This window comes from Suricata suricatta, chromosome 3, assembly GCF_006229205.1.
Source record: "Suricata suricatta isolate VVHF042 chromosome 3, meerkat_22Aug2017_6uvM2_HiC, whole genome shotgun sequence".
In the NCBI taxonomy this organism is placed as follows: domain Eukaryota; kingdom Metazoa; phylum Chordata; class Mammalia; order Carnivora; family Herpestidae; genus Suricata; species Suricata suricatta.
The window spans coordinates 52,750,331-52,765,667 of NC_043702.1; the positions used below are offsets into that span (position 1 = coordinate 52,750,331).

Here is a 15,337-nt window from a genome sequence, read left to right on the forward strand (position 1 = left end):
AATACATAATACATATAATATACAAAGTATGTATTCACTGACTGCTTATGGTATTGTTAAGGCTTCTGGTCAGCGGTAGGCTGTTAGCAGTTAGGTTTTTGGAGGAGTCAAAAGTAACACATGAAATCTAGATTGTTAGGGTCAGCACTCTAACCCCAGGGTTTTCAAGGGTCAACTGTATATATTTTTCTTTCTAAAGGGGTTTTGAGGGGTACTTTGGGGGCTCAGATGGTTAGGTGTCCAACTCTTGATTTCAGCTCAGGTCATGATCTTGTGGTTTGTGAGTTTGAGCCTTGAATAGGGCTCTGGGCTATTAGTGCAAAGTCTGCTTGGGATTCTCTCTCTCCCCCTCTATCTGCCCTCCCCTCCTCATGTGCATGCTCTCTCTCTCTCTGCCTCAAAATAAATACAAATAAATAAACTTTAAAAATAAAAAGAGGTTTTGAAACTTGTAATTTCAGGTAAGTTTGTAACATTCTGACTAAATATTCTGGTTAAGGAGAGACTTCAATCCAAATCCCTGAGCCTCAGTGAGTTAAGGACCACAATCAGCACAGTATTTACATATTTAAATAGACCATGACCACATATGATGTGCCATAGAAACTTCTTTCACAATTAAGATCTTGCACACACTCAAGAAGCAAGATGGAAGCAGTTAGAACCTCCATATTACAGATGCAGACAATGAGGCGGCATAATGAGGTGGAATGATAGCTCTGAGCTGGCACAGTCAGCCTGGTCCTCTGGTGTCCCCAGGGCTTCATTGCCTACGTATACAATCCCATATTTAAAGCCAGGAAATCCAATTTCTCAGACTCCACTCCACACCAATTATTAACATTCTCTGAGTTCCAAAAGCAGAAATCCAACCTGAGCATAACATACATTTAGAAAGCAGAAACTGTTTCATAGGCTCACCAATGGGATTTTGAAGTTATAAGTGAAATACAAACCTTGCCAAAACACAAAATTCTTAGATTCACAGTGACAGGCAGAAATGGGTGGATGATGGCTAACCTGGTAATTAAAAACAAAAAAGAAGGCAATGGCATCAGTGTTAAAACTTCTATAAATGATTAAGTTTTTTTCAACACAGATAGGCTACCTCCAAATAAAATAAAATAAAAAACTAGTCAAGTCATTCATCTCTATTACTGAGTTATTTTCAAAATGTATAAGCAAATTACTGAATCTGTCACTTTAAGACTTCATGCTTAAACACAGAGAACTTATATAAGCGAAATGAGCTTTTTGGAAGCTGGTCTCATATCCCATTGCAAACAGTGGTTTATCAAAAAACTGTTTTCATCATCAAACTGTCCTCCTATAGTTTCTGCATAGAAACCTCACTGAACACAGTAGGCTTACCTGTTCTGAGAAAAATCGGAATCCCTTGTCCTCTCTAATGCATTCATAAGTCTCCCCAAGGACAGGGTTGAATGGCTTACTTCCTGCTCTGAAATAGGTGGAGCAATATCCTGAAACTGCAAATGCAGCAATAAGAACCTGTTAAAACATTTAAGAAAGGAAAATAATATAGGAGAGACTACTTCCAGGTCTGTTTGTCCCTCATTCCTCTAGAGTTTACACACCCCTGGCAATGGGTGCTGATTTGGTGGCATTTGCATTCTCTATTATTTGCACAGGCTCTTCATAAACTCATGAGTAAAAAAGGAGTGAAAAGGAGGTTCAACTCCTTGCATGGGAAACAACAGGCAACTGAGGCCAACTATTCTTCATTCACCTGTCAGCCAGTTTCTTGAGTATCACTGAGTTCAAAGATTTCGACACCTAGGTTATAGGTTATGTCATGTGCCAACTTAGCGCCATGTGCAGGCGGCTTGTGGTTGCTGGTACTTTCCAGAGAGTAGTCAGGTCTTCCACAGTCATGTGGAGCAGAGGCCAGGGCAAAGCACAACTAGGAGGCTATTTTCTCTGACCCAAGTTCTTGAACAAATGGGCTCTCTTGGCTTTCAGGAACAGCTAATAAAGCAAGGCCATGTATGCCTTAACCCTGTAAAAAGCGTGATACCTTTACATCCTAACTTCAGAAACACTCACAACCAAAGATAAGTCACAAAGCATATATCTTCTATAGAGGTATCTGGAACTTTTTGACCCTGCCCAATTTATGCAAACTGCTTCCTACCTTAACATGCAGTGAGAGTGTTATGCAAAAACCAAACATGCCATCGTAATGAATTCAGCCTTAGTCCACATCTGGGGTTGACGAACCCCTAAAAGGTGCTGTTCTATTATTTATTACCATGCGCTCATAGGGGTCATCAGTTTCTGAAGCCTTGTCCAGAAGCTCACTGTATTCGATCTCCTCACAGAGATGCTGCAGTGTGTTGAGGGGCTCATTTAGCTCCACAGGCATGGAGACTTTAGACAAGTCTTTACCAATGTTGTTCCTCAAGATATTCCACAGGTTAATGTTACTGGTGTCAGGACAGGGAGCTGGCAGGCATGTTCGACGGCCATTTCGGAAGGCCCCTCCTGTGAGCTCCCCATTCAAGACTAAAAGACAGAGAAAGACAAGAATCATTATAAAAGATACTTTGCTATTTTTATTTCATTGAATCTCGGAAGGAATAACTCTTTCAAATCACTGTGATTGTGATACATTTAAATTTTTTTTTTAACATTTATTTATTTTTGAGAGAGAGAGACAGATCATGAGCAGGGGAGTGGCAGAGGGAGAGGGAGACACAGAATTAGAAGCAGGCTTCAGGCCCTGACCTGTCAGCACAGAGCCTGATGCGGGGCTCAAACCCAGGAACTGTGAGATCATGATCTGAGCCGAAGTCAGATTTCAACCGACTGAGCCACCCAGGTGCCCCTGTGATACATTTCTTAAGCCTTCACTATACTCTCTCAAGAGTGAATGGAATTATTTCAACACAGGGTTGCCCATAAATGCACAAATTGTCAATGTAACATTTTTTTAAAACAAGGTGTTGAATATACTCAAATATTATTCCAGAAAAGATAAGTCAAATTTTTAAAGAAGCAAACAGATTTAACGAGAAAGACTCAAACTTTTGGTTTAAGCAAGAAGTAAGATTTTTTTCACCCAAGCATCTACCTAACAGATTTTTCGAACATTTACCTCAGCAGATTATATAAATACAAAATGTATCGGAGAAACACTTAGTGAGGAGAGAAAACAATTGTTAGCTGAAGCACCAGGGTTCTAACTTGGCAAGAAGACAGAACAACCCGGGAGCCCAGAGGATGCCTACTTTGCCGAGAGACGTTGTCTGCAACACTGGTGTTGTCTTCAGATATGTTATCACTCACGTCGCTGATGTAAGACTCATCATCTGAAGCCTGAAAAAGGGAAGCAGACAGAAAGGATCAGAATTCCTGTTCCATCTTAAAAGGTCAAAAAACCAGAGGATTAAGAACAAAATGTTGTCCAAATGAACAGCATGGGTCACAGGGAGAAGGGGGCTTGGCCCGTGTGCAATGAATGCTTGAGCGAGAGTGTGTGCCATCAGCTAGAATATAGAATTGCTCGAAAGCAGCCTTTGTTTTTTATTAAAAATTTTAAATGTTTATTTATTTTGAAAGAGAGAGAGAGAGAAAAAATGCATGGGTGGGGCAGATAGAGAATCCCAAGCAGGCTCCACATGTTAGTGCAGAGCCCAATGTGGGACTTGAACCCAAGAACCATGAGATCATGACCTGAGTGGAAACCAAGAGCCAGACACTTAACCAACTGAGCTACCATGTGCCTCGAAAGCAGAATTGTCTTTAAGTAGCTCTCTGCCTTGGTTGGGGTGAGAGGCTGGGGGAGGCCAGTACATAATCAGGAATGTTTCAGTAGAATACAATACAGTAAGAATATGCAAATAATGGAGGGCTTCTACTCCCCGCTAGAGGGGTCAGGCGAGGCTGCTCAGAGGAAATAAAATTTGCACTGTGTGGTGGAGAGAGGTGTTTAGAGAAGGAGAATCACAGGAGGAGGGGAGTCTACACAGGCAAGAAACACGAGGGAAACATTCCGTTCTAGGGACGCTCAGGAGTTGAGTGGCTGTGACAGAGGGAGAGATGAATAGGAGGAGGGTCCCTCTGTGAAGGGCTTTCATGTCAACATAGAGGGAGCCATGTAATCCCACAGAGTTATTACAAGCAAGGGGTGCCAGAGTCACAGTTAGTTTTCAGGAAGACAACCGGCTGCTTTGCCCTTGGGAGCTCGGCTAATAGGATCCTCCATAGCTCTGTGGAGGAGATGCTGACAGCTTAGGTTAAGGTGGCCACAGTGAGGATCTGGAAGTAAAGCTGCTTTGAGAGCCACATTTGAAGATAATGGACAAAATTTGGCAGAGTATCTGGGAGTGAGAGAGGAAGATCCAGGGATGGGGGAAATCAAGAATTAGGCCACTCTCTACAAGAGAAAAACATGGCATAAAATGAAACCAAAATTTGCAGGGGAATAAAATTAAGGGGCACCATACGTACTAATAAGGGGAGCTAGAAATGGATAGGTAAGAAAACAGAACAGAACAGCAGAGCCACTCACAGAAATGGGCAGGCAAGAGAGCTGTTGATGCATACTTACTGTCTTGAAATGGAAATAATGCTACATTTTTTCCTGAATATGTAACAAAACATTCTTATTGAAGAAATTAGAAATTATGTGAAGGTAAACAGATTATATAAAAATTAACCATAATCCCATCAACCTAGTGGAAATCACTTCTAACATTTGGATATTATCCCCTATTTCAAAATGCCTATAAAAACATATTGATATGTTTATCTTTAGCTACTGAACAAAGGGGTCCATTTATCTACTGTTTTATGGTGTTCTGAATATACTTCCATTATAACAAATATAGCTCTCATCTTTGTTTGGAAAGGCAGCATCATTCATTATACAGTTTTAACACAAGGAACTTAGCCAACATTTAAGTGGTTTCCAAATTCTGGGCCAGCTGGGTGGCTCAGTCCGTTAAGTGTCTGACTCTTGGTTTCCGCTCAGGCCATGATCTCAGTTTTGTGGGTTTGAGCCCCATGTCAGCCTATGAGCTGACGGTGTGGAGCCTGCTTGGGATTTTCTCTCTCCCTTGCTCTCTGCACCCCCTCCACTCCCTCTGTCTCTGTCTCTCTCAAAATAAATAAACTTAAAAGAATGCCTTCCAACTTTTTATTATTGCTGACAATACTTGGATGCACATCCTTATAAACATATTTCTGTGATTCTGTCTGGCAATTTCATTAACATTTATTCTTAGCTGTGAAAGTGCTGGATCAAATGGGTCACATGTAGACTTTAGACACATTGCCAAGCTTCCCTCTTGAGAGACTGTAGTAATTGTTCTCACTAGCTGTCTCTCGACACCCACTTAAACACTAGGTATTACCAATCCATTTTTAGTATCTATTTACCTAACATATATAGAAAAATCTCTTTTTAAATTCTGCACTTTATCTTTTTTCAACTTGTTTTTTTTCCTTTTTAAAATGTTTTTAATTTTAAAAATTTACCTCCAAGTTAGTTAGCACATAGGGCAATAATGATTTCAGAAGTAGAATCCAGTGATTCATCCCCTACGTATAACACCCAGTTCTCAGCCCAACAAGTGTCCTCCTTACTGCCCTTTGCCCATTTAGCCCATCTCTCTACCTACAACCCTTCCAGCAACCCTCAGTTTCTTCTCTGTATTTAACAGTCTCTTATATTTTGTCCCCCTCCTTGTTTTTATATTATTTTTGCTTCCCTTTCCTTCTGTTCATTTGTTTTGATCTTAAATTCCACCACATATTAATGAAGTCGTATGATATTTGTCTTTCTCTGACTAGTTTTACTTAGCATAATACACTGTAGTTCCATCCACATTGTTGCAAATGGCAAGATTTCAATCTTTTTGATTGCTGAGTAATACTCTATTGTATATATACACACCAACTGTTTTTTATCTGTTCATCTGTCAATGGACATTTGGGCTCTTTCCATACTTTGGCTATTGTCGATATAAACATTGGGGTGCATATACCCCTTTGAAATAGTACCCCTATATCCTTTGGATGAATACTAGTAGTGCAATTGCTAGATCATAGGGTATTTCTATTTTTAATCTGTAAACTTGTTTTATTTCACACATTTTTCAGTTTGTCATATAGATTGCATTTGGCTAGTGTGCAGTTTATTTTTTAATATGGTTTAAGCCTTCTGTTTTGCCATGTAAAAGTTTTAAATTTGAGGATAATAAAAACAATCAAAAATAAAATAAAATAAAAACAATCAGTCTTTGTCTTTAAGATTTCACTGTCTTGCTGATGTTTTAAAAATTGAAGTTGAGAAGGAGTAATATATTTACAGAGAACAATGATAGAACTATTGCATACGTAAAGGAAGACTGGTGGTTTTGCTTTGTACACTGAGCAAGTCTATAAAAATGGCAAGCTGAGAGTAAAAGTCTTTTTCGGATTCACATTTTCCCACTGCAACTGGGTTCCAGTTCCTACTGACTGCAAAAGAGCCAGTGGTTAACTCATCATGGCACATGAGAGACTCCTTTGTAAGCTTGATAGAAAAAAAAAAGTAAATCAAACTTTCACATGATTTCTCTTTAAAAAGCTAATCACCTCTAATTACGTTAGAGGAGACAAATGCCTGCTCAAACCAAATTCATGTTGCATGCTTACATACTGTTTGAACATCTGTTAAGATAACATTCGTATTTTTCCTACAAAAAGCTAGAAACAGTCCATTTCTCTTGAATTTCGAATCCCTCCCAAGCTAATACATGATAACAATGGTCTGATACCCATTTCCTTCTAGAATGGTCCATGTAGCATGTAAAACAATTCTACAATGGCAGTGGGCCCTGAGTAAGATCTACACTCTCGTATGCATGAGGAATAGCTGAAGCTAGGCAGTCTGCCTGTGGTCCATGTGCCTTCTCTTGTATATAAAGTTAAGGCTCTGCAGTATTATAATAAAATGATTAATATCCATTCATTTTCTTCCCAATGGTGAGGAAGTCCTGGGGACAAATATTTCTCTTTAAGAGTTCAGGGATTCAAAAGAGTTCTGGAAATATATGTGTGTGTGTGTATGCATGTGTATTTTTCTACATGTTACCAGGCATATAATATTGTGGAAACAAGTTAATAGCAGAGGAAAGGAAGTAGATCATTCTGGAAGCACAAAGAGAATTTTTTTTTAAGAAGCTGAGCATTCATTGAATAAAGTGCATTGGTAGATACCATATAAAGCGGATTTTTTTCCCCACTCACAGAAAATGTTAATGTAAGACAGCTACTACCCAACTGTTTCTCAGATTAATCGTGTGCATTTAAGTGCTATAAGCATTCCTTTATTCAATTAGCAAATATTTGGCCCCTGAAAGGGTCCAAAAGAATAGAAATTGCTAGAGGCTGCGGCTGAGAAGAGAGATCAGATTATATAGTCTTTGTATGATAGCAAAGGAGTTTAGAGAGTTATCATAAGGACCCTGGGGAATAGGGATATGATCAGATTTGCACTTCAGAAAGATTAACCAGGCTGTCCAGTGGAAAATGGATTAGAGGGGCAAGAGGGGAGGCAGGAAAAGCAGTAATGGGGATTGATCAGGTAATCCAGTGGGAGATGATGGAGGGTTGAATTGGAGTAGGGGCAGTGAAGCCTTAGGGAAATGTTGGGATTTGGTAGTATTTAGGTGACAGATGTTACAGAGCCCAGTGAGTAAATCAATGTGGGTGGTGAGTCCTAGTAAGGCAGATGGGGGCCAGTGCCCATGTATTTGATGTGAACACTTGGGGAGAAGAGCACTTAGATAAGCAATATGAGAAGTGGGGCAGGTTTCTCCGCACTTGAGATATGTATGTGTGTAAGGGGTTTGTTGATTCATCCATTTTTGGACATGCTGAGTGAGAGGTTCTGTGGGATACCCAGGTGGCAATGTCTCATAGGCAGCTGGTTCTGTAGAGCCTGAGTTGACTCTTGCTCTCTTCAGACTTGTTTTCTCTTTGAGCTTTATTTTTTAAATTTTTTAATTTTTAAAATGTTTCCGACATGCACGCGTGAGAGTGGGGGAGGGGCAAAGGGAGAAGGACAGAGAATCCCAAGCAGACTCCATGCGTAGCTCGGAGCCCAGCGCAGGGCTCAAACTCATTAACTGTGAGACAATGACCTGAGCCGAAATCAAGAGTTGGATGCTTAACTGACTGAGTCACGCAGGCGCCCATTTGAATACTCAAATGCTAGCCAGATAACTCCACCGAAAGGTCCGATAAACACATAATGCCTCAAAGTGAATATATCATCTCTGTGTGCCCTCGCTCTTCTCTCTGCCACTAGGTTCACTCTTCCCCCAGAGCTGGTACCACCATGCTGCTTTGGCTTGTGACATAAATAGCCTGCTTCACGTCCTTTTCATTTCTGTATTGTCAATGTCTGGGACAGTGGCAGTTGGGCATCTATCTAGTCAGTGTACCTCCAAGAACTTGAAAATAGGGAAATTAGGGGCGCTGGGGTGGCTCAGCTGGTTGAGCCAACGACTTCGGCTCAGGTCAGATCTCATGTTTGTGGGTTCGAGCCCCGCGTTGGGCTCTGTGCTGACAGCTAGGTCAGAGCCTGGAGCCTGCTTCAGAGTCTGTGTCTACTTCTCTCTCTGCCCCTCCCCCTCTCATGCTCTGTCTCTCTGTATCAAAAATAAACAAAAAATTAAAAAAAAAGAAAATAGGGAAATTAGGTTGTTTTCAGAGGGATAAACTATAAAGCCATAAGATGACGGGTCAGAGCTCAGATAACACAGAGCTACATTTGACTGTAACCCAACTAAAGAAGGACCAAGGGCTGGTCAGCAATGAAAAGTCAGAAAAGAGAGACTCAGAAAAGAAAATGCTAGTAGCACGCCTCCAGCATGATGGTTCCTGGGGGGGTAGAGAGATTCGCGAATACCTCATCCACGTGGCAGAGCATCCCTAAAAGGGAGACAGAGAGGTGAGGCTATTACATTGCAGCCCTCTCGGCCTTCGGTTCACTCAAATCACTCTTCCTGCTCTGGTTCCTTGCTCACCAAGCAACCTCCTGACTAGAGTTAGGCTTCCCATGCGGCTGGCGTTAGGGAAAGACATATAAATCAGCAAGCATGATTATTTTGTCCATCTGATAGCATCTGATCAATTATCATTATGAATAATTAAACTAGTACTCCAGCTTGTACACGGGAGTCTCTGAATTGTTAACATATGACTAGGGATCTGAGAGGCAGGTGCATGGCTTGGTGTGGTAACAAATTCGGTACCCAATACAAGAATTCTATTTCACCTCTCCCCTATTATAAAAGTGAGATGTGTTCATTATTTCTTTCTCTTCTCCACTTATTTTTGTTTCTAAAATTGCTCATAATTTCAAACATCCAAAAACAACTAAAACTAATTGTCAGGATGTTTCCTTCCAATCTATTTTCTATGCATATGGAAATAACATTTAGCAACTATTTCATTTTCTTTTTGTAAAAATGCAGTACTATATCTGCAACCTCAAATGACAAAATTTTTAATCAACTGTGTGGGAAAGAGCTTTGGCTGCTTCTCCCATAGTGAGAAAAAAAAAAGAAAGAAAGAAAGAGAGAAAAAGAAAGAAAGAAAGAAAAAAAAAAGAAAGAAAGAAAGAAAGAAAGAAAGAAAGAAAGAAAGAAAGAAAGAAAGGAAGGAGGGAGGGAAGACAGAAGGAAGAAGGAAGGAGGAAGGAAGGATGAAAGGAAGGAAGGGAGGAAAACAAGAAAGAGAGAAAAAAAGAAAATTCAAAATACACTTGACTAAATTTCTAAATTTCAGAAAAAGAATCAATTTCTGCATCATGATCAAGGAAAACCCCCTGTTACCAAGACTTATGAGCATGAACAATCCAAAAAACCTTTATGGGTACAAGCCTCCAATTATAAAATAATAAGTCCTGGGGATGTAATACACAGCATGACAACTATAGTTAATACTGTGCTGCATATCTGATCGCTGCTAAGAGGGTGGATCTTAAAAGTTCTCATCACAAGAAAAAATTCTGTAACTATGCATGGTGACAAACGTTAACTAGACTTATTGGGAAGAGCATTTTGCAATATATACAAATATTGATTCTTATGTTGTACACTTAAAACTAAAATAAGGCTGTATGTAAATTATACCTCAGTAAAAAACAACAAAAAAGTTTTTAGTTTAGCCAGTGGTAACCTCCAAAAACCATAATTACCCAACTATATATTCTAGACTTTATCCTTTTTTTAAATATAATTTATTATCAAGTCAGCTAACATATAGTGTATACAGTGTGCTCTTGGCTTCAGGGGTAGATTCCCATGATTCATTGCTTACCTGCAACACCCTGCGCCCCTCCCAACAAGTGTCCTCCTCAGTGCCCACCACCTACTTTTCCCTCCCCTCTGCTCCCCCATCAACCCTCAGTTTGTTCTCTGTATTTAAGAGGCTCTTATGGTTTGCCTCCCTCTCTGTTTGAAACTGTTTTTCCCCTTCCCTTCTCCCATGGTCTTCTCTTAAGTTTCTCAAATTCCACATATAAATAAAAATATATATCTTTCTCTGATTGACTTATTTCACTTAGCATAACACCCTTAAGTTCCATCCACATTGTTGCAAATGGCAAGATTTCATTCTTTCTCATTGCCAAGGAGTAATCCATTGTATAAATAAATCAGACCTTCTTTATCCATTCATCAGTTGATGGACATTTGGGCTCTTTCTATAATTTGGCTATTGATAGTGCTGTATAAAAATTGGGGTACAAGTGCCCCTATGAATCAGCACTCCCGTATCCTTTGGATAAATTCCCAATAGTGCAATTGCTGGGTCATAGGGTAGTTCTATTTTTAATTTTTTGAGGAACCTCCACATTGTTTTCCAGAGTGGCTGTACCAGTTTGCATCCCCTCCAACAGTATAAGAGGGTTGCCGTTTTTCCATATCCTCACCAACATCTGTTGTTGCCTGAGTTGTTAATTGTAGTCACTCTCATAGGTGTGAGGTGGTATCTCAATGTGGTTTTGTATTTGTATTTGCATGCAAATCAAATGTACAATTTGATTTATATTTCCCTGATAATGAGCAATGTTGAGCATCTTTTCATGTTAGACAGTCTCTTTCTAAAGAAGCTTAAATTCACATCTCTGGCAAAGATGTATGTGTGTGTATGTATGTGTGTGTGCGTGTGCACATGCATGCACACACAGGTGTATAAGTGGTGATATTCAAAATCTTTCATTCTTTCTACATTTAACTAGTTTCCTTCTACAAAAAAACTCTGCCATCAACTATTTGGTTACCCCGGAATATAAATTGTACAAGACTGTCTGAATAAATGCTAGATTCTTTCCTTTTATTCATCCAAGTTTGTAAGTAATAAGTTGGCACCCAGAAGTATTAAGTGCTCAGTAAATGGGAACCAATGTAATTTACATGCTTTGGCTTTCCTACAGTTTGGGAATCTTATTATGAAGTAAAAAAAAAAAAAGTCCCAGAGTCTTACTTTCTTTAACCCAAACTCATTATCAGAAGCAGTTGGGGTTGACACATCAAAAAAACCTTACCTCATTCTCTGACGAACTTGCAGAGAGCAGCACCTCCTGGGCATCAAAGAACTCGGAGACAGACTCTGACATGGACAGGCGGCTCTCATTGGCTACCTGCTGTGACAGGGGGAGACTGACATGGATTTGCTCGCCAGCCTACAGAGGAGAGAAGCATTCATTGTCAATGTTTTTCTCTTGAAAGAAAAGCTATTTGTTTATATTAGACCATGATGTGCCACGCCAGATTTTCCTCGAGAAATTCACACCATATGTTAAAAGAGTGGTGACCACAAGTGATTTTCACTTACAACTCAGGAATGACCATTGCGTAAGTTTCCTTCTAATATGTCTAAAGAATCTGAAAGGCATAGTTGAAAGGTGTTGGTACTGTGACTTGATTTCAGATCTATGCTCAATGGTATTAAGTGGAGTTTAACAGCTCAAACCCTATCAATACCCTGATTTGCTTGTGCAGACAGGTTCATTCTCATATATATAATCTGTTGTTACTGGCCATATTCTAGCCGGTATGCTAAATCTCAAGATGTATTTGTAGAAGCCGCTAGAGGGATGCTAAGAAAACAATCTATAAAGCTAATTAAAAAAAATTTTTTTTAACATTTATTTATTTTTGAGAGACAGAGAGACAGAGCGTGAGCAGGGGAGGGCAGAGAGGGAAGGAGACACAGAATCCAAAGCAGGCTCCAGGCTCTGAGCAATCAGCACAGAGCCCGACATGGGGCTCAAACCCACAAACTGCGAGATCATGACCTGAGCCGAAGTTGGACACTTAACCAACTGTGCCACTCAGGCGCCCCTATAAAGCTAATTTTTGATACAGAATATATAAGTCATTTTCCAATTTGATCATGAATTTTAACCAATGAGAGAACAGGACTAAAGTATTAAATTATGTCAAATTATATTTTTATTCAATAAGTCAAACTATATATATATATAAAATATATGATGTGTAAACAGTAATAGTAATACATATAAAATGTAGAATAGTACACATTTCAGGTTGAAAAGATTCAAACTAAGACTTAACAATTTATGAATAATCAAGTTTTGGAAATAATTTTGGATTCTGAGCAGTTGAGGGAGCATGAGTATCACCAGATATCATGTGATGCGTGAAGGTGAGTGGACATTGGGTGAGAAATTTAAGTCAAAAAGAAGCTGTCTTGGGGCCCCTGGGTGTCTCAGCTGGTTAAGTGTCCAACTCTTGGTTTCAGCTCAAGTCACGATCTTTCCATTCATGAGATCGAGCCCCATGTTGGGCTCTGTGTGGACAGCATGGAGCTCGCTTGGGATTCTCTCTGTATCTCTCTCTGCTCCTCCTCCCACTGGCTCTCTCTCCCTCCTGAAATAAAGGAATAAACATTAAAAAAAAAGAAGCTGTCTTGGGATAGCATATCCTAAGCAATTAGATAGTGGAATCTTGTTGCCTGTAGATGTCTAATAAAATGTGTGTGTTTCTGTAAATATGATCTTCACATTAGTTAAACCCCTCACCTTGTTATATATATCACTGTATATCAGGCTCTAATATTACTGTAGAAAAGTATAAATTCTCATGGTTATAAAAATCATAATTTTATAAAGAGTTATAAACAAAATAATACACTAAGTTAGCTCAAGTACTGAATGTTCCTCTATCCTTTTACTGATACATCAAAAATTCTCCTGAAAAATGGAATAATAATTGCATCTACCTCAGAGGTCATTGGGAGTGTCAAATGAAATAACACATGTAAGTTGTTAGCACAAGGCCTAGCACACAGTAGACATTCGTTCACTTGACCTCTGTTAGCTACTAATTATTATTTATCATCATCACTTTTAGTAACTGAAATAGCATGATTAGTTATTTTAGCAAGGTTAGGTGATTTCTTTCCCAAGATAGGGCTTTCAAAGTAAACCTTAAGAAAACTTGTATTTAGCACCTTCTCAACTAAAAATGTTTTTTTCTTGGGCCATTTGATGACAATGAACATTTCAAATAAAGACTGTGACAGACACAGGAAATTCACATGCTGGAGCAGATATACAAACTAAATATTCAGTAGTATCAGATGAATATAGATATAAATAAGAAATAGACACTGACCACCAAGAATAAATGATATTGAGTTCATGTACATCCTTCACTCCAAAGAACACTGAACTATCAACAACACAAATGCTTATGCATAGAATCTTCTTAACAGTGTAAGAACTGTAAAAAAGAAAACCCTCTAATACACAGTAGAATTAGATGCTATAGAGTAACTGCCCGATACCTATTAAAAAATGAGTCTTACCTCATCAGGGCTAGGAATAATATTTACACTGACAACCTGATCACAAATAATAGATTCTGAATGTATTCTGTTCAACCGACTTCTTAGTTCAGCATTCTGGTTGAGTGCCTTAAAATAACAAAAATTGCACATGTAATTTCAAGTTAATAAGCAAGCATAAAACAGAACAAACACACAAATACACATTAGACAACAAAGTCTGTGATGTTCTTGGCTATAATCTGGAGTCAACATAGGCCAGATCCTACTGTTAAGAGAGAAATGAATGGCTCAGAATTAAAGTATTCTTTGTTTTTTTTTAAACAAGACTGATGCTTAGTAGGTTAGTGGGTTGAAAGAGTTCACAGATTTCATAAAAAAAAATAATTCGTGGAATTTTTTCCCCCTTGGTGTCAGGCCACATCCAAGCCCAGTCTACCACTACATATATATTATGTTTTACAGCCTGGGATAAAAACTATGGATTCTTTCTTTTTTTTTCTTTTTTGGTTCTAGTTTCTAAAATTTGGAAGTTGTCTCAGAGCCAGATAGTTACCTTAAAAATTACTTGGAAATGGAATGAACAATGACCTGGCTTTAATTTACAGAATTATATTTTATTCCAGTGAAAAAAGTTGTATTTTCATTTCCTAGGAGCATATGCAAATGACAGTATGGCAGAACCAACTCAAGTGCAGACCAAAAGGTGCCTTCACTGAGCAGCGAGACCTTGACAAGCATAATAAAGAACATACAACTGGAAGGAAACGAACTCCAAGTTATCGACGTCACGTGACTTGCAACACCCCAGAGTCGGCATCAGTAAAACACTACCTGACACAACAGCTGAGTATGTGGGGCAGGGAGAGGATGGCTTTCTATAAGCATGGTCTCCCTACAGGTGCCCTGTGGACAAAGGCCCCTGCATCACATCGATCCACGGAGACATGCTCCATAATACGTAAGACAGATGTAGTAAACTGGAATTACATCAAGGATCAGGGCATGGGAGCAAAAAGCTGGACAGCAATTAGAAGCTGGAGGTGGAGATGGAGGTAGGTGCCTTACAAGGTGAGGGCTAAATGTCAGGACTTGGGAAGGCATCTTCCTCAGGAACAGGCACACTGCTTTCTTCAGATGGATGTAGCAAACCAACACATATACAAACATAATTCTAACTCTGCATCGATTAAAGCAACCAGGATAAATTGCAAAGTGGCTAAACCTGACACTTGCACTGAGTAGTACACAGTCCTTGCACATGAAGCATAGAACAGCCTCTCCTTTCTCCCTTCAACCTGACTTTGACTTTTTGAGGAGAAAATTGTTCACTCGCAGCTTTTGGCTTTTGTTTAAAGTCTTTATAACCAGCTTGTAAAATATGTCTGAAATATAGCACACCTGGCCCAGTGGGCTGTCAAGTATTGTGATTAAAGGTGGATACAGATCTTCCATTGCTACATTTACAGATGGAAGGAAATGTGTCTAGCTCGGGATGTGTTAGTTA

General features: G+C 39.3%; 1 protein-coding gene across 5 annotated transcripts in view; it reads right to left on the bottom strand.

The window, feature by feature from the left end:
• The window catches only part of OSBPL6 (oxysterol binding protein like 6), a 217,903-nt gene that overhangs the window by 10,675 nt on the left and 191,891 nt on the right, over window positions 1–15,337 (bottom strand). For all 5 annotated transcript variants that reach the window (XM_029934327.1, XM_029934326.1, XM_029934323.1 and 2 more), the window contains 6 exons: window positions 13,852–13,959; window positions 11,564–11,701; window positions 3,249–3,336; window positions 2,270–2,523; window positions 1,372–1,509; window positions 957–1,020 (listed from right to left, as the gene is read on the bottom strand). In XM_029934327.1, the coding sequence (XP_029790187.1) occupies window positions 957–1,020; window positions 1,372–1,509; window positions 2,270–2,523; window positions 3,249–3,336; window positions 11,564–11,701; window positions 13,852–13,959 (790 nt within the window). The remainder of the gene's footprint in view (window positions 1–956; window positions 1,021–1,371; window positions 1,510–2,269; window positions 2,524–3,248; window positions 3,337–11,563; window positions 11,702–13,851; window positions 13,960–15,337) is intronic.